General features: G+C 37.9%; 1 protein-coding gene across 1 annotated transcript in view; it reads right to left on the bottom strand.

Moving 5' to 3' along the window:
• LOC129739748 (adenylate cyclase, germination specific) overlaps window positions 1–20,171 on the bottom strand; it is a 38,975-nt gene that overhangs the window by 3,005 nt on the left and 15,799 nt on the right. Inside the window, exons 2-4 of the mRNA XM_055731258.1 lie at window positions 9,347–10,415; window positions 7,294–7,636; window positions 7,027–7,150 (exon numbers count right to left, since the gene is read on the bottom strand). Coding sequence (XP_055587233.1) covers window positions 7,027–7,150; window positions 7,294–7,636; window positions 9,347–10,395 — 1,516 coding nt within the window. The 5' untranslated portion in view covers window positions 10,396–10,415. The remainder of the gene's footprint in view (window positions 1–7,026; window positions 7,151–7,293; window positions 7,637–9,346; window positions 10,416–20,171) is intronic.

Below are 20,171 nucleotides of genomic sequence, written 5' to 3'. Positions count from 1 at the left end.
CCAAGAAGGAAAAGTTTTGTTCCCGCCATGGAATGTGACGAAATTATATTAACTAGGAAAAATTTATAATAATCATTTTTGAATTTCAATTTTTTATTACTTTATCTATATTTAATTTTCGTCTCTTAGCTAAGCTTTCAAAATTTGTAATAAGCTTCCGCTTATTTTGATTTGCCGTTTTGTATGACATATTCTAGGTAACGGATCGTTGTTAAAACTCGAAATAAAGACAAATATGAAATAAAATTTATGGAATTTAATTTAAAGAAACTAAAAGGCGCAAATGTTTGATTAAGAATATGTAGTTTGTTTGCTTTCTCGTTAAGTGTTGGCGGAAATTTGCAATGCAAAAGTCTAAAATCTGTGCAGGCAGATTTTATCGCGAATGTCGTAAATCAATGTATTTTTAGTTATTTATGAAGTCATAATAAATTAGTCATTTATTACGAATTCTTGACCTTAAAGTTTTTGATTCTAATAACATTCCCTTTTCATTCTTTCTTTTTTTAAACTTTGCGCTAAATCGATAGGAATATTACAATCACGATGTTTAAGAGTATCAGCGGCGGTCAGGTGTCAAAGCTATAATAACACACAATTTTGACACTTGCTCCTCGGTATTGAAAAAGCAAGCCAGGAGCCATATTTGAATACCGACCAGCTCCTGATTTGACAGATGCTAACAAAAGGAAATAGCATCAAAAAACAACAACACCTATCGGAGCGTCACCAGAGGCTAAAATGGAAAGCAGTTTAGCACTTACAGGTGCGCAAATGTACTGCTAAAGCTAGAAAAGGACCTAGAATGTGTCCGGGGTTAACACCTGGGATAGCACTTACCGCTGCCGATGCTTCAAGGGTTTAGATAACGTTTTAAGAATTGTAAGAATATGCGCTGTTAATAATTCATATTTATTCAAATAGCACTCATTTTACTTCCGCCATTTCTATATGCTACGCCACACTTTTTGCGATTGTCAATTGAAAAATCAGGACACCTGGCATCTCTGATCAAAGCTCCGAAAAAATTCACAGTGTAATAGTTCCATTTCTGTCGCCAGATTGCGCTATTCGTGTCTCCCGATTTCTCGTTAAGTGGTGTATATCGGTTCTAGTATATCTGGTTAAACGGTATCAGTAGTAAACTTATTAGACCACAAATCAGGCAAATGCAATAAGAGATACCTCAGTTAACAAAAATAAGCCATAAACAGGCCGTGTGAATAACCAACTCATGGGGAGGTGGGGTTTTGAGGACTGATTTTTACCTATGATTTATGCCCAACAATGAACGAATACAAATAAAATTAAAAAAAAAATTTATAACTAAATGATAATTAATTTTTCGCCTTAAACCGTGACTTTGAAAAAATGATCTAATCCATTAAGGTGAGTTTAATTCACTTTCTTCGATGGTAATAATCTTTGAATATGTTCCAGAGTCTGGTTGATCAAACTTTGTTGAACTGAGCTTAAAATTTTTTTTTTTAGAAGAGCCTTCCATTTATTTAAAAAAAACTTATTCTAAATGTACCGTAAACTGATTGAACATTGATCACTTTTTTTTATTAATTTTCGAATATTTTCTAAGAGGTTGCTATTTTGTAACACTTAAAAGTTTTTAAGCACTTACTGAGGTAAGGAGTACAAAACATGATCGTTGATAGCAGAATATTTAAACGACATTAGTGGCTATAACTAAATGTTTGTTGCAAAATCAGAATTCATGGTTCGGGGGAACTTTGATCACTATGGTTTTAACGTATCTCAACATCTTCAAAATTATTGTTTTGATGCCAATTAGCACAGAAGTCTTAAAACATGAATATTAGAAATTTTTTGCTTGGACTCAATTGAATTTTTTGAACGTTTTGTTTCAAAAACAAATTTACTCAAAAGATGGACAATGTTGCTGCATACATTGAGGAGCAAAAATTATAAACATTTCTCAATATTTTTTGGCCTAAAAAACCAATGAAATTTTACCTTCATGCAACTCTATAGGTCCTCCCACTGTTCCTATGTTCTTTTTTTCTTCAAACTTGACCATAAAACCCCTATAAGTTTTTAGCCATTTGTTCTATACAGGCTTGCTCATTGAAAAAGTCCGTTTTTTTAATATCCAAAAATTATCAAAGAATGACCATATAAAAAACTCTAAAACTGTATGGGAGAGTGAGGATACTTGATTCCTTAGCTATATCTCGAAACTGGAATGTCCTACAAAGATCAAATGTTCTAGAAAAATGTGCCAAGCGGAACAAAACAACAATGCTTAAAGCTCAAAAAAAAATTTAAGAGAATAATTGTTTGAGTAATTTAACTTTGTATGAACAATTTCACGAAATGTGACATGAAGATCTTTTTTCATCATTTCAAAATGTTCCTTACATGGAAAAATTATATCCAAAATATTTGTTCCAACATATCAATCGTTCGAGCGTAATATCAAACAATGATAAACTCTCAACTTTTTTTCAGAAAAAGTTTTCTAAAATATTAGTTATGGGTTCAATTGATCCCTAGAGTTAAAAACGGTATATTCTTCTTCTGAATAGATCGTGATCATTGCTAATTATGAGATTATTAATATTTATCCAATAACTAATATTTATCCAACAATTGTCTGTAGAAAAGGGCTAATATAATTAATTTTCTCTTAATTATAGAATATAGCGCCTTTAAGTATGCAATGTCTTTTGCGTTGAGATAAAGTTATAGAATTTTCTTCTTCAGTCAGTTAAAAACTTTAAAATGAGAACAAAAATGACCAAAATAGTCAATTGACATTCGATCTTGGGGTTTTGTCTGATTTATCCAAGGTATAGGGCTTCTTGAATTAAGGATCAGGTTTCCTTCAAAAGAGGATCGAATCTCCCTTAACTTAAAAAATATCGCAATTTTTTTACTCCCACGAAAATGCTTCAAGTTCATCTACGGGTTCAAGTATCGTTCTAATTTTTGGAGCATAGAAACTCGAAGTTACACGCTGTCTGAAAGTGTAAAAGGGTGCGAGTTGCTAAATTTTTCAAAAAAGATATGGTGAAAATAAGAAAAGGGGAACAAGTATCCCCACTCTCCCCTACCTTTACAAAGGAAAAAGGTTAAACTTTCATATATAACAACCCATTTGCTTGCAAATGCTATAATTTTATCAGGAGAGGAGTTTGTTTGTGAGTCTTCAAAAAAACAGATATTTTAAAACTTTAGAACTACATTTCAAGTAATATAAAATATCACCAACTACAAACCAAAGTTAACCTATTTGAAACTCAATTTATAGGCTTTCAAACATAGAAAACAGTGTTCAGATATTTTAACTTCAGACTTAGTTAATGATAATTATCTGCAAAAATTTCATGTTGATCAAAGTTACCCCAGTTTAAGTACTCAATCAAGCAAGCCCAATCTATCAAATTTCGAGGTTAATAAATCAAATTTTCAAAAAAAAAAAAAAAAAAAGACTCTAAGATAAAAAATTATCGGATCAAATTTGCTTGATGCAAATTTAAATCAAATTTATGATTTTATTTAGTAATTTGGCTTTAAAAAAAACTGCAATATTAACACATCACGGACCAAATACGAGATAGCTCGATTTTCGCTTGCCGCTAGTATGCTCCATTACAAAAACATAGTTCAAAAAATGCGAAAAACAAATAAATCGGAATAAAATTACATACTATATAATTGCATGAAGCCTATAAATCAAGTAATTTTTTATCCAAAAATTCAATAAAATCAAGAATACATATCGTCCACAATTTGTTATTTGGTATTGTGATCTTTCGGATATTTGATTTTTTTTTCGAGTTTGACTTAAAATACTTCAAACTTTATTTATTCCTCCCCTTCGGTTTTTTTTTGGGATTTCAAAGGAGGAGGGGGAGGGAGGGTGACAAAAGAAGAAATTGATATTTATTCCAGCCTTAATTGAAAAATGTAGGTGAATTGAGGGCAAAACGGTCATAGCTCCATTTTCCGATGTGTACGATGGCTGAAGAAGCCTTCATTCGATATCTCGGGAAAAATCACACAAGAAACGTATATTTTTGTTCAAAACTTTCAAGTCTGAATCAGTGTATTTCTAGATTGTTTTTTTTTTAACGAACACAAACACATACAAGATCTCAATGAAACTTGATGTTTCCTTGAAGAGATTCCTTTTTCTTAACTCTAAGCGTACATCTTTCGAGAATATAATGGCTAGCATCTTACAAATGCTTAAACCACCAACCCACAGAAAGTGTACTAAGTATGCCGTGGCCGGGATTCGATCTCATACCCACTGGCTTAGAAGGCTTGAAGGCTCTCCTCTACGCCACGGGTTGCGGCTGGGCTGCGGCTACTAAATATGGTGGAATTTAAGAGCTAAAATGGCAATATATCTCCATTCATAAGCTCGTGTGGCTTTTGATACTATATCATATTCAAAAACAGAATACGCAATAAAAATTAAAAAAAAATCTGCATAGGCCTACCTCGATGTACATATTCATCCTAGTAAGAAATTTTTGTTCCATGCATTTTTTTACAAATTCTTTCATGCGATTTAAAACCTTTATTATAAATTCCATAAATCTTTCGTGAGCTTTCATAACGTCGTATGAAACATCTTAAGAATTTACAGAAAACTGCTGCAAAAGTTGTTTACACAACTTTAATATTTGTATCGCACATATAGAATATGTTGTCCAGGCTACAAATATGGAAAAAATTGAAAAAGAAAATTGTGACTAGTTTATGTCAGTTTTTGATTTTTTTTTGTAATAAAATTGTTTGTATACATTTTGTTTCATACGACGTAATGAAAGCTCACGCGAGAAATGTTAAATCGTCGCCCATTTCAAGTTTTGAAATTTACCATTATTCCTGAAAACTTTTGTAGGTGATTCGATTCAAAATAAAAATCACTACATGGAATGGAATTATTGAAAATCTGTTGAAAAAAGTTTAATCTCAAAATTTACCCTTTTTGATTTGCCATCAAAAAAAAAAAATCATATTTCAGTGGAATTTTTTTATGACATAAAATTTTGATCTGATATGTGTATCGGGAGAGTCATCCATAAACAGGATAAAAATGCAATTTCTCAAGAAAAAATACTAATGAGAATGAGGCCAAAGGGAAATAAATGACAAAATGGTGGATTTTGAGTCAATGATGCAAAACGATTCTTCACGTTTCGAACTATATTTGATGATTTTTTCAGATTTTCAGATATTTTTATATACTTATACATTTGATAGAAAAATAAAAATTCTCGAAAAATATATGGAAAATGGCACTCAAATAAATTTTAAAGCATGATTTCTCGAAATATGCTATTATTAATTCGTTATTATTAATTAATTGCTTATTATTAATTCGTCCTTCTGAGAGATTTTCTAGAACCAAACCGGATTGCTTGAAATTTTGACAAGTGTTATCACACTGTAAATTCGAATGAATTTTTATGAGCACGTTACCAATACTAAACTATTTAAACTCGGATTCAATTTCATAGTATTGAATTAAAGCAAAAAGTATCAATTTTTGAATACTTATTTACCAGAGTTTAATTTTTTGTAAAAATAAGCAAATGGTGTAAAATTGTTATGTTTCTATAACACAATTTTCTCTAATAATAGTTGATTTTTTTTAAATATAATTTTTAATATGATGTTAATGTGGTTCGGAGAATTTTCAAGGTTTGATATGATCTGTTTTCCTGAGGCTTTCCAAACTCCCTAAAATTAAAGGTAGAGTCCGCTCGAATGCTCACAACGCTCAACGACCACTTCAAAAACCAATGATCAGAAATAATCAAAAGCAATTGGAAAAAATGCTTAATATGTGATGGAAAGTTCATATAACTAAAGGCAACCAAATTACATTTTTCGAGGTGCAAAGCCTTTAAGAGCTAATTTTGATTCTGAGCTGAATCTGAATTTGTGATCCATGAAAAGCTAGTAGACAGATTCAAAATCAGGTTTCAGTTTTCACGCAGATTTTTAATTTATTTTTAGTATTCAAAGATTGATTTTTTTCAAAAACTGATCCAATATAAAATTTTTACTCGTTAAATTATTTACTCGTCAATTAATTTAGAGGTGATAGATAAAATCTGACAAATGATTTGTATTCAGGACACCACAATCTTCTAAAATCAGTTTTTCAAACATATTCAGCAAAAATGCAGCAGTTCCCTTGCGAATGTTTCAAATATTGTAGAATATTGAGAATTTTTTTATTTCAATTGCATTTGATTCTTCATTAGTAACGGTTACCTGTTTCTATAATAAAATCACATAAAATTATATCAAATCAAGGAGATTTCTCCGACTTCCATTTCAAATGAAGTTGATGAAGATGTAGGTACATTTTTAAAATGATTTTAACCGGGAAAACATTCAAATCTAAGAGCATGGTAATTTCGAAAATAGCTTCGCGGGCCACACAAAGACAGTCGCGGGTCAAATGTGGCCAGCGGACCATGGATTGGCCACCCATGATCTAAACAATATGTTTTGCTAAATAATATATTTATCTTTTGTAGCTGGAGATGTTGATATCTGTCTAAACATAGGTAATTCATTTTACCAAGGCGTAAATTTTGAAAAGAAAAATTAAATTCAAATGCCCCGAATAGGAAATAAATCTTTGCATTCATTTTCAATATTTTATGAATTGTTTACACTTATGTCCGATTGAGGGTGGTACCAACATATAAAAAACTTAGTTTGTGCTAAATAACTACGATGTGTAATCCGGAATTAACTACATGGCTACATTAACGTGTCTCGTGAAGTAAACACAATCAGTTTCAACAAAACCGCCTTCACCTAGACTAAATACGCGGAAACCCTTATCAAATAGCTTCACGTGCTTTCATCTCTGAGATACGTGTGGATATCATGGAATTAGAGAACATGGTTCATTTCGAATTTCTAAGAATTACTCAGTCAGGACCATTCACGCCTTTGTTGTTAGTTCTGCGAGTTGCGAGCCCTCAAAATGCGCTACACGCGGCCGCTTCTACTCACCATTTTTCACCGGCAGTCCTGATGCAACCATGTACGAATCGCCGATAGTTTCAATTTTGTAGACATCGTAACATTCGATGCGTTCGTCAAACATCCGATAGATCGAGTTCAGGAACGAGACAACCTGTATTGGAATGATCAAAAATAGACGAATTCAATTAGAGGAACAAATTGCTAGACATCCATAAGTTTTTTTTAAATTTCAATGGAATCAGAAATGGGTATCGTTCGAACAACACCCACCATCACTCGCAAACGGTTGCCTACCTCCAGGGGCGTACACTCGGCGGCGATTTCGGTGAAGCCAACAATGTCGCTGAAGAATATCGTCACGGCCGAGTAGTACTCTGCCGGGACCGTTTGGGCCTGCTTGAGCTGGGTGGCCACCGTCGGGGGAAGCATCTGAAAGAGCAGCGAGTCCGATTTGCGTTTCTCCCGCTTCAGCTCTTTGGCCTTGTGCGCCAGATGGACGGCATACATCTGAATGGTGGCCACGGCGTTCCGCACCAGGACGATGATGATTGGCGACACAATCAGCACCACGATTAGAATGGCAATGCCAAAGGTTTCCATGCGGTCTGCCTGGGCCAGAACCTTCTGAACTTCTTCCCTGAAATTGAAGGGGCGAAACATTAGCTTGGTTCCGATTGATGTTTAACTTTGTAGATACAAAATTGAGAACAAGAATGTATGATATTAAGAAATCATAATATGAATGAACTACATGAAGAATTCGTAAATTAGAATAATTGAAATGTTAAGTTCATGTCGCTGTGTGCAGTAAAATTGCTGCTGAGACGGTCTTAATTATAACATTATTAAAATTACTCTGTATGGATGCAGGATTTCAAATGAATACTTGCTTGATAAAGCCGTGAAGCTAAGTTCGCTTCAAAATTCTTCCAAAAAGAAATCTGCTTATACACATTCCACTAAATAATCACTCAATTTCTGTAGAATGACAAAAATGAAAAAATGACAAAAATGACAAAAATGACAAAAAAGACAAAAAAGACAAAAATGAGAAAAATGAGAAAAATGACAAAAATGACAAAAATGACAAAAATGACAAAAATGACAAAAATGACAAAAATGACAAAAATGACAAAAATGACAAAAATGACAAAAATGACAAAAATGACAAAAATGACAAAAATGACAAAAATGACAAAAATGACAAAAATGACAAAAATGACAAAAATGACAAAAATGACAAAAATGACAAAAATGACAAAAATGACAAAAATGACAAAAATGACAAAAATGACAAAAATGACAAAAATGACAAAAATGACAAAAATGACAAAAATGACAAAAATGACAAAAATGACAAAAATGACAAAAATGACAAAAATGACAAAAATGACAAAAATGACAAAAATGACAAAAATGACAAAAATGACAAAAATGACAAAAATGACAAAAATGACAAAAATGACAAAAATGACAAAAATGACAAAAATGACAAAAATGACAAAAATGACAAAAATGACAAAAATGACAAAAATGACAAAAATGACAAAAATGACAAAAATGACAAAAATGACAAAAATGACAAAAATGACAAAAATGACAAAAATGACAAAAATGACAAAAATGACAAAAATGACAAAAATGACAAAAATGACAAAAATGACAAAAATGACAAAAATGACAAAAATGACAAAAATGACAAAAATGACAAAAATGACAAAAATGACAAAAATGACAAAAATGACAAAAATGACAAAAATGACAAAAATGACAAAAATGACAAAAATGACAAAAATGACAAAAACGACAAAAATTACAAAAATTAAAAAAATGATAAAAATGACAAAAATTACAAAAATGATAAAAATGATAAAAATGATAAAAATGATAAAAATGATAAAAATGATAAAAATGATAAAAATGATAAAAATGATAAAAATGATAAAAATGATAAAAATGATAAAAATGATAAAAATGATAAAAATGATAAAAATGATCAAAATGATAAAAATGACAAAAATGACAAAAATGACGAAAATTAAAAAAATGACAAAGATGACAAAAATGACAAAAATGACATATTATAAAGAGACTGTAAGAAAGGCTGCAATCCACTGTCAAGTGTAATCCGATTTTATTATCTTGCCTTCTTAGTAAAACATATACATGAGCCTAATTTCAGGCGTTTTGCTTTCCGTTCATTGCACACAGAAATTCCTTCGTATTTTTTTTATAATGATTCAGATTACAAGGTTCGTTTGTTTCTTCTTTTTTTTAAAGTTGTTAGGAAACGTAAAAATTATTGTTCTAAGCTCATATACAGTTTCCTTGCAAAAAATTAACCCACCTAATGATTCGTCTGATTCTATCCTGCAGCTTTCGCAGCTCATCGACGTACGAAGCCATCGCCTCGTAATACTCCCGGGCCATCGTTACATTCCTCGACGGCAGGGCCGTGTTGTTTCTAATGATTGCACTCCACAGCTTCAGCTTGCCGTAATCCTTCATGCCTCTGGTCAAATCTCGGTACATCATTTTTAGCTTCGGGACGTAGTGCAGGGAACTGTTCAGCAATTCTTTGCCCACAATATCATGTTGAATGTAGAGAATGTATGAGGTAGTGTTGAGAACACTCCGTCCATAGTAGTTGATCCCATAAACTGAAGATAGGTCTAAGCTTTCGATGCTCTTCAGCATGTTTTTGAAACTCAACAGATACCTCCAGACACCACTTTTATTAGCATCCTTGATCTGATTGGTGAGATGATCCAATAGAGCTCCGTTGACGGTCGTGTACCAGTGTAGGACATCCTTGAAAGTGCTACTGCTGTCCGACATAATATTCTGCCGAAAATCGTTCAGTTCTTCCCTGAACTCGCTCATATTCAACCACGTCACTCTGCCGCCATCATTCGGAGTCGGTATCGTCAGATCGGGCCATGAGGAAATATTTTCCAGCGCTCGATCCGTCAACAAGAATCCCTCACTAAGGTTTCTCCTCAAAATACTGCCATTCGTATAGATAAAAAACGCCACATCAGATCGCTCCTGCTGCAACCGGGTTACCACCTTGCCCAAATCGGTGGCCATCGTAACCTGATTCTCGATCTCGGTGACCTCCTTCCGGTAGCTCACGATGTCGATCATCTCAAACGAAGTCTGCACAATCAGCGCCAGAATCGGAATGAACGGCAACACAATCATCTGGAGCAGCTGAATTTGGCGACCTCTCTTGAAAGCCGGATTTTTCGCCTCGGCACTGCAGCATCTCATTCCGCGCCAGGTCTTCCTCCAGCCACTATTTCCGGCCGCCGCCGACGAGCTGACATCCTCGGAGCTGACCGATTTAATCGACACGGTACTGTCGACGTGGGCCAAACCTGTGCCGGACTTCATCCTGGTGCGTTCGCAGGTTTCTGAAAGAAAAAAAAAAAACGAAACCAACAATAAGACAGGGACAAATTGCGAGGAAATGTATTTAATTTTCCTCTCGCTGGGAGATTCCTATTGATATTACCAACCGTGCAGGTCGGGGCAAGCACTTTTCATTAAGTTATTATGCTGCACAATGGTTCAATTGGTTTTTCGATTGAAACGGTGAATAATTGATATTAAAAGCTCCTGAAATTAACGATTTATTCATTTGCGATAAATTTTCGTGTTCAATATTTGGTGAAGGGACGATTGAAATGCAAGTGAAAGCCTTTATTGGAATATATCTATCAGTTGTTTTAGCACCAATGTAACCAAATTTTTCGATTGACTGGCAAAAAATAAAATACGTGGGGGAATAAGGGAAAGACAAGCACCTTGAGCCTACGCAAGGTTTAAACCGAGAAATCAAGTATAATCTTGAGACTTACTTCACAGATGAGTGGAATGGGATTTGATACTCTTAAAATGTTGAGAAGAGGCTAAACGTCCAGTTCAACTTATTGAAAATCGGAATTTAGTTAACAGATCCCTGGTACGTGAAAGCGGAAGAAATTAGTGCTTCTGCCAAGACCGGGCGAGCCCCCAGAAGACCCGTCGGCGTACCGGCCGATTTGTCACAACTGGTTTTCACATTTTAGCGTGGTTGTCACTCTGGCCGTGAAGAACGCCTTCAACAGCGTCAGTTGGACAGCGATTTCGTCGTTGGTCATCCAAATGAGGATCCCGGCATATCTGTATAGGCTTATGGAAAGTTACTTCTGCAATCGCCAACTGCAGTGTATGACCGGTGAAAGCATACGGACCCAAGAGGCTTCGGCGGGTGTGCCACAGTGTTCAATACTTGACCCAGTCCTGTGGAACATCACGTACGACGAGCTTCTTCGAATGAGACTCCCATTGGGAGCTGAACTCGAAGGATTTGCGGACGATGTAGTCCTCTTGACGAGAGGCTCCTCGACAGCGGAGGTACAGCTTCTTGCCACAGTTGCTATCCAGGCTGTTGAAGCTGCGTCTAGCCTACCACAAAACCGAGATCACCAACCTGATCTTACCCTACCTTTACCATAACCCTACCCTACCTTAAGTACCTAAGGTTGATCGACGACAGACTCAGCTTAAAGAGTCATGTCGATTAAGTGTGTTGGAGAGCGGATATGGCCACGGCCGCAGTCACACGGATGATGTCGAACTCCTCGTAACTCCGAAGTAGCAAGAGAAGGATACTGTCAAGTGTGACCACGTCAATCTTGCGGTACGGAGCGGCGGTCTGAATCCAGGCCCTGTGAAAACAGTGTAACCTGCAGCTTTCAGCGGTTGATGAACCTGTGGGTTATCAGTGGACCATCTCGTCCGAAGCTGCCTACGTAGTGGCGGGCGTTATGCAGATCTCGGTTTTGTTAGAGGAGGATACCTAATGTTTCGACAAAAAAGACACGCCCAACGTACGAGATCTTGCCAATGAGGACTCGATGTCCAACTGGCAGCAGCTGTGGGAATGCTCAGCGAGAGGAAGTGTACCCATCGTCTGATCCCGCACATTGGGAGCTTGATCGGAAGAAGACACGTCGAAGTGAACTTCCATATTACGCAATTTCTGACTGGTCATGGATGCTTCATGAAGTACCACTACCGGTTTGGACATGTGGCTTCTCCATATTGTCCCGCTTGTGGTGATGAAGAGGAGACACCCAAACACGTGGTGTTTGCCTGTCCATGGTTTGCGGCCCAGCATACTTGCCGTATGTGGGCCCGACACTTGGCATGCGGTCTGTAATGGGTTGACTGCCCTGCAGAGTAGCAGGAGTCAACGCAATCCGCGAACGGTGTAGGATGACTCCACCACCGGGGAGCATCTAAGTAGTGTGCGTCCGGTCCTTAGATCGAAGCTACAAAGATAAGGCATTATCTTCTGCGTACTGGAGGTCATGGGTGAGCCGGAACCAACCGCCGGGAAGTATCCGAATAGTGCTGCTTCCTACGGGGGAAATTGCGGGCATAAGACAATACCTTCCCCGTAGCGGACCTCGTAGGGAGGGGGAGGGAGGTTCTCGATGCCGGGCGAGCCTCTCGAGTCGTTGCAGTCGTCACTGTTGTCACTCCTATGGTTTCCAGCCAAAAGGATATAAGAAAACCGGACAGGCAGCGGTCGGAGTAGACTTATCCCATCGATAAGGGGCTGTCGAGTAGTGTGTTTCCGAAACCGTGGTTTGAAGTTACAAAGATAAGGCAGCATGTTCTGCGTAGCGGATGCCGTGGATAAGCCGCGTTCTCGCGTAGGATGCTCCACCTTCGAGAAGTATCTGAGTAGTGCGGTTCCCAACGATCGAATTTGCGGGGTAAGACTTTATCTTCTTCGTAGTGGATCTGCACCCGACGGGCATAAAGGTGGCAAACCTCGAATCCTGGGTCCTGGAGATAAGAGGTCGGGCTCCGAGCCATTCGGGGAGAGGTCAGGCATCGAGTCTTCAGCAGGAGAGGTTTATGTGATCAAATCCGAGTGGAGATCAAACCTTTAATCAACAAAAGGAAGGGTTTCATTGTTCCTAAGACGCGTTACTCTTTCGTGTGAATTTCGCTAGCAGCAATTTATGTAAATGTGGCCAAGGTTACCTTGACATCGAGCATATTGTTTGGTCGAGTGAGGACCATCTTATCGCCAGAACGAATTTGATTGATTCCCTTTGGGCCCAACGTAAACCACCTAATGTTCTAGTGAGGGATATCGATCTCCGTGTTCAACTGTATTTTCCCTTTTTATCTTCTTTTTTTATCTATAATAGTTTCAAATATTGAACTGTAAATATAAACACTTAACTTCACATTATTCGCTAATCTGGGCCGTTTGAAACCAAAATGGTGTGAAAAAACTTTTTGAGTTAGATTTAAACAACCTGTGTTTTATATATGAAAAAGAAAAAGAAACTTTGGCTCCGTTAAACTAAACGATTGGAGCCGTTTCAAATGAACGAATTAAAAAAAGAGGAGGGGTATAAGTGTTTACCTAGAGTCATTACCAGAAGAAGTCAGATCTCGAGTCGCTAGAGGAGAGATCGGGCCTTGAGTCGTGCAGAGGAGAAATATGTGCACGTCAATCTGTGGTTGATGCGAGGAGAGGTCTGATCCCGAGTCGTGAGAGGAGAGATACAGTCGCGAAAAGAAGAGGGTTATGTGAGAACTTCAAGTCATTGCGAAGAGATATCGGTTCTCAAGCCGTTAGAGGAGAGTTCAGACTTCGAATCGTTATGATGTCCCAGGTGGAGTTTATGGAGTTGGAGGTATACACGGAGTATATCATGAGTCTTCCCATTATACCCATGGACCGATAACTCACCGTACCTCGGGATACAATCCATAAACCGGGAATTACCACCTGTTATCAACTAAAAAAATGGCCACTGCCTCTGGGCTCTGGACTGTAGTTTCACTTTCAGATTTTAAATGTGTCTGCAGACTTGCCACCTGCAGGTGTACGGTCAAGAGAATTACATGCCACACCTGGTACAGCCATGTTGCGGCTACTTGTGCACCAGATGTGGCACAAACGTGGTGTGAATGTTTTTTTTTACCAGATGGAAATTGGACTTCAAACCATAACAGCCGGGTAGAGTTCATACCACTAAAACCACCTTAGGCTTCGTATGCCAGATGTGCCTCTTGGTTCCACCCTTTGATACTACATCAAGGGGTTGGCTGTACTCATGTACTTATTCATCTCTCACCCTTTTCCTTTTCCTCTTCCTCAATTTTGGTCGATGTGAGCCGTTAAGGTAACGCTTTCAAAGACACTCGCGTTCGTCACAGCATCCACTCCCGCAGGCTTTCTAACCACCAAGGCATGGCCGATTGAGAAACTACCAAGCTAGAATCCCGTCACGACCACCCCGAACGGCATCTCCGCTTCCTTTTGCTGCAGGAAAGATCGTAGCTGAGTACGTTAGTCCTTTTAAGTCCCACCACACGTATGAGTCCAGATTAGGGTTATACTGCGCCCTAAGATCGCGCTGCTTTTGAATTGTAGTGTCATGCGAGGCCCAAGACTTTCCATTAGCTTGTCACATTTGGTTGACTATCTCGCTCGCTCCGTTCATCATCTTTCCTGATTTTTATTAGATCGCGCATGATTTGCGAGATTTCGTCGACTATAGCACGCCACGACTGTTCGTCGCGACATATTTTACTTACCTACAATATTTTCAGCGTTCAAATTTTGAAGTTGTTGACGCCTTGAAATGAATAAACAAAGATAGCATGTTCTGCCGATTCCTCCATATCTACGCAATCCGGGCAAGAAGGCGAACTGATTAGCTTAAACCGATAAAGGTATTGCTTAAAGCACCCGAAAGGAACTGCGTCAGGTAGAAGTTGATTGTTTCATACTTCCGATTTACACAGTCTAAAAGTCGCGGGATTAGCCTATGCGTCCATCTTGCATTGTTCGATGCATCCCAATGCTCCTACCACTTAAGAATTGATGCTGCTCGTTGAGCTATACGCACTCCTCTAACAGCTCTTGCTTCGTTACACATCTTATCCTCCGCCAGAGTTATGTCGATGGGAATCATGTCCGCGATGACAAAAACTGCATCTGCTGATATGGTCCTGTATGCACACGACACTCGCATGGCTTTCAGACGATGTGTGCTCCGTAATTTGGATCTGTTGCGCTCTACCTCTATCGCGGAGCTCAAGGCCGCTCCTTCGTATCGTAGTTTCGACAGTGCTACGCTCGCAAGGAGACGTTTCTTGCTACTCTTTGGACCATGGCATTTCGGCATAATCCAGGAAAATGAATCTATGACTTTCGATGCACTTTCATAGCAATATTTGACATGCACACCAAAACTTAAACGATTATCGACCATTACTCCAAGGTATTTCTTTCAACTGCTGTTCCGAAGATGTCGTGTGCCCTCCAACAGTAATCTCCATATGCGGCACAACTCTTTTATTGGTCACGAGTAGAACTTCGGTTTCATGGTGAGCTATCTGAAGTTTAATTCCCTCCATCTAGATGCCAATCCTTTCTACGGACACCGTTGCAAGGTCTTCCACCTCCTCGATTGTTTCGCCGGTGATCATGAACACGATATCGTCAGCAAATCCGACTATCTGCACGCCTGCTGGTAGGTTAACATCTCATTATACATGGCATTCCAAAGCACAGGTCCGAGTTTGGAACTCTGTGTGACACCCGCCGTTAGGGCAGTAGATCGTAACCCACATTCGGTTTCGTACGTCAGGACTCTATTTTCGAAGAAGCTTCCTATTATCCTGCAAAGGGTATTGGGAACACGCATCCTGTGAAGCGTTTTGGCAATCGCTTCCCAGCTGGCTTGTTGAAGGCATTCTTAACGTCGATTGTCACAATGGCGCAGTGACGAACACCTGTCCGCTTCTTTTTATATACGCGCTTCGCGTACTCTGTCATCATTCGGATGGCGTTCACCGTAGATCTCCCTTTCCGAAAACCGAACTGTCTATCCGACAGTCCACTTTCGCCTTCTGTGTTGATAATAAGTCTGTTAAATATTCGCCGCTCTAGTAGTTTACTAAGGGTGTCCAGCAGAAAAATGGGTCTGTATGATGATGGACCCCTGGGGGTTTCCCAGGTTTCGGTAGTATCACGAACTTCGCCGTTTTCCACGAATTGGGAAAAGATCCCTTGTCGAGACACTTTTGTAGCAACACTCTGAAAGTGTGACTGGGTGCCTAAGTACCAGTGCTCAGTTGCAAGTAGAAGTAGAGGTCGGCACGTGTATCGGGAAGTCGCGAGGTGTAGGGAGGTTCCTGGCCCTGATTCGCGGAATGAACGATGCACTACGGTTAAAATAAGTGGAGCCTAGACCTCAAGTCTTAGGAGGAGAGGTCGGGTCTCAGATTGAGTCTCGAAGAGTCGAGATGGAGAACAAAAGAAGAAGGGTGAAAGGTGAGCCTTAATCCTCATCCGTCCGGAAATTTTTATCCATAACAGTCCCTGAAGTCTCCTGACTGAAACCAACATATATCTCTCTTGTTTCCCAACCGAATTTTACAAAACCTTTAGTTCAAATTCAACTATAAACTGGATTTTGAGTATAGAGTTGAATAGACTCAACTGTGTCAATGACACACGAGAAGATTTCCAGATAACTTGTTGTTAAATTTGTATATTTTTTTCTGGAACGAGATGACCTTGAAGTGGTGAAATTTTATCGTTATTTTATACTCTTACAAAAACTCTCTTATTACTAACATCTGATTTCTTGAGCATAGTCTTAGTTCGTCAATTTTAGCTGAAAATGTGAACGCGTTTCATTCTTCCAACCAGCAGTGTTTTGACCTTCCGGAACCGGAACCGCAACCAGAGTGCGACGATGCTGTTTGCTATTGATGGTGTCTTCAACTTTTCCCCTTGATATGCTCAAAATGATACCGGGTACCCATAGTTGGTAATGGGAAGCACTTTTCCGCTGGCGTTTTTTTACTTTCTTCCCTTTGGTTGAATCACAAAGATTGGACTGAAAAACCCCGTCAACTGCACTGACACAGGCAAGATGCTCCGAAGTCATACAAATAACGTCACTTTGACTGTGGGACAGCTTTCCGTCATCACAAAAAGGGTTAGGACTACACATTTTGAAGCGTTCGGTCAAGCTGGGTGCCTTTGTAGTTTCTGAGGGTTTTCTTATAATCGACCTTTCTTTTCTTTTTTCGAAAGGCTACATTAGTTTATAGGTTTGCAGTTAATTTTTCTTTCTTGAAGATTTTATGACCAGAAATGTTACTTACATTATTTTTAGTTAGGAGCAAACGGTTCGTAGTAATTCAATTTGAAACTACAGAATGATGAACGCTGGAAAAACTAAGAATGGAAACTTGTAATTTTCATCTTGTTTTACGCTGTTGGCCATTAAAATGCCGGGGCTGTGGCAATAAAATCAATACTGATTTAGCGCAAATCTCTTTTCATTCAATAAATTTCAATTATCACGAGGGCGCTTGATGGTCCAAAGCAAAGAAGAAAAATCACAACCGTCTTGAATTGGAACCAATCGACGATGATTGTCTTTGGTTAGGAAATTTATCTGGGAAGATGAATTTAGAACCTCAAAGCTCAAAAATTTCAAATTGAAATTTCTTTACCATAAATTTTGGGTCCTTGTAGCATAGGTTTCTCTTTAAATTGTGAACCAATTCGTTATCCTGAATGTCAACATTCTGATTGCATATTCAACGACTGCATCCTACATTCCAAAGCTTCAACCAACAATTTGTGGCAGATAGTTGTTCTCGTTGTGTAGTTTTCTCTCTGATGGTGTTCAGTATTGTTAGGATGGGTGTGTATGGGCAGGTTTGTTATTGTGGTGGGTTCCGTACGATAAGATAACTTATTACCTGATCGTTTTTCTTGGTCTCTGTTTTCCTCTAGTCAGCACAACTACTATCAGCGGCAGTTCTAAATCAGTCACTGATGGAAGGAGAAAAAAAATTGAACTCTCTCATCCTCTGTAGACCAGACATAAATTTTTATTTTCGTTGTTTATCTTTCTCGGTTTTATTATCGGTGGCTCCCGACCGAACAAACGGGGAGGATTTTTGTTTTAGGCATGACGAAACTTAATCGAAGCGATACTAAAATCATTCGAAATTTTTTCAAAGAAAATTCGAACTTTTTGGAAAATCAATAAAACAATCTCTTCGAAATTTCACAGTTGAGGAAGGATGTTAAAAGTTTCAAATATCATGGAGGATTATTTCATCCATTGTCTGTGACGGATGTTTTTGTTTTCTCGTGTGCCTCAGGCAGCATATTTTTGCAACCAACGACCGATTTCCTCAATCATCATTTCCCATTTCCACGCATCCGTCTGAAGGCCGTAATCTATAAATGGATAGAGAAATAGTCGAAAATAAACCCTGAGAAGTTCCATGTTTTTGTCTTTTTTGGCCGTCGTTACCGTCGGGTCTAAAACTGTCGATGAAACAAAATTTAAGAATATCAACAATACTGCATACACAAAAATGAAGCTAAGATGATCGATATGAAATTTATTCATCGTCAATTCGCAAAAAAGAGATATTTGAATCTAAGCAGTTTAAGATATTCAAATCTAAGTATTTACGTCATTTTTAATTTTTTCAAAATATCATATTTGGAGCAACCCTTAATAAATGCTAATTGTCTCTATAATAAGTGTCTCAAAGAAAACAATAAAAAAAATAATTGACTCAGAAACGCTAACATAAAGTACAAATAAACATCATCGATGTACAGTACGACCCATAAAAAATGGCGAAATTATGTTCAGTTTTCTTGAAGTAAAAATGATTTAAAAACTTTTTACTTAATCAGGCATGTAGATAAACGTATTAAAAAACAAAACCCGATGTGACCACTTTCGTTCTCAACTGCTCTCTTCTGGCGAGATCCAAATCGGTAGCATACCTTCACAATATAAGCCTCTGACATTGAAGCCCACGTTTTCATAGAATCGACATTGTTGTTTTCGAATAAGATAGAGCCCATGCCCATACCTCAAAACGGATCCAAACCTGCAGTCCGGAGCAGTCCGGACTTGAACTCCACCGACTGTTTTATATGGGCGTATGTTCGCCGATTATAATTTACCGAAAAGCGAGGTGATTTTTTAGACCCATCTTTCTCGGTAAATGCTACCTTTTTCCTTCATCCACCAAGCCTTTTTACCTTTTCAGCATTCACCCAACAAAATAGTAAATATGTAATACTAAATTCTCATTCACTGATTTTTAAAAGGTAAATGCTAGTTGGTTTGATTGGTTTCTTCAATAAAAAAAACAAAATTCATTCAAAAATTCTGATTGTCAAGGCAGATGCGACGAAAAATTTGTTTTCGATTCGGCCTCCGGTAGGAAGACGAATTGGCACAGGAAGCGCAGATTTTGAAGGCTGCTTCTACGAACAAAATTGTTTCTGATTCGGGTCCTAGAAAAAGACGGATTGGTTAAGGGAGCACAGATTTTTAAGGTTGCTGCTGCTAATTGTTCGTTTTGAAATTTTGGTAGATAAAGACGGAATTAGCTTAGGAAGCGAAAAAAATCAAGACTGCTGCTGCTGATTGTTTGTTACGATTTGTCCCCCGGTGGAAATAGACGGAATTGGCTTAGGAAGTGCAGATTTTAGGCCTGCTTCTGCTGACACTGCTGACAGTTTGTAAAGTAGAATTGTAGAATTGAAATGAAGGATATTTCAAAAATAAAATTTTTTTCAGAGAAAACATAAGTCTGTAACTAAAATTTTCTATTGAGAATAAAGATGTGTTGAATTCTACGTTTTAGCAACAGGGAATTGGTTTGGAAATGAGATACCATTTATTCATTTCTGTTCGTCAAGTCCTTATAAGCTAACTTAGACCTATAGCGATAACAATCTTGTCGCTTAACCTAGGTGATTCCCAACTCTGAATCATTCCTTAAATTCTATCATATTCTGGGCTAACCACCCAGAATAAACTGCCAACACTGCATGATAACTCATAACCACTAGCTGTGTTGGCTGAGTTTAGCGTGCACGATGACAACATTTAAATTGTTGTCATCATCATTGACCATCATTAACTGTCAACCGCTATTCTCAATATGCGAATTGACGAAAGAGAACGAAACCAAAACAATCGGTTTTGGTTTTGCTCGAACGTGGCCGCGAGGAATATTGAGTCCGGAAAACCGTAAGTATCAACAAGATGAGAAGGAATGTAGAGATGAGATGAAGGATATGC

Source organism: Uranotaenia lowii, chromosome 1 (assembly GCF_029784155.1).
Source record: "Uranotaenia lowii strain MFRU-FL chromosome 1, ASM2978415v1, whole genome shotgun sequence".
NCBI classification, from domain to species: domain Eukaryota; kingdom Metazoa; phylum Arthropoda; class Insecta; order Diptera; family Culicidae; genus Uranotaenia; species Uranotaenia lowii.
The sequence above is the reverse complement of the archived record's forward strand: the minus strand, read 5'-3'. Positions and strand labels throughout refer to the sequence as shown.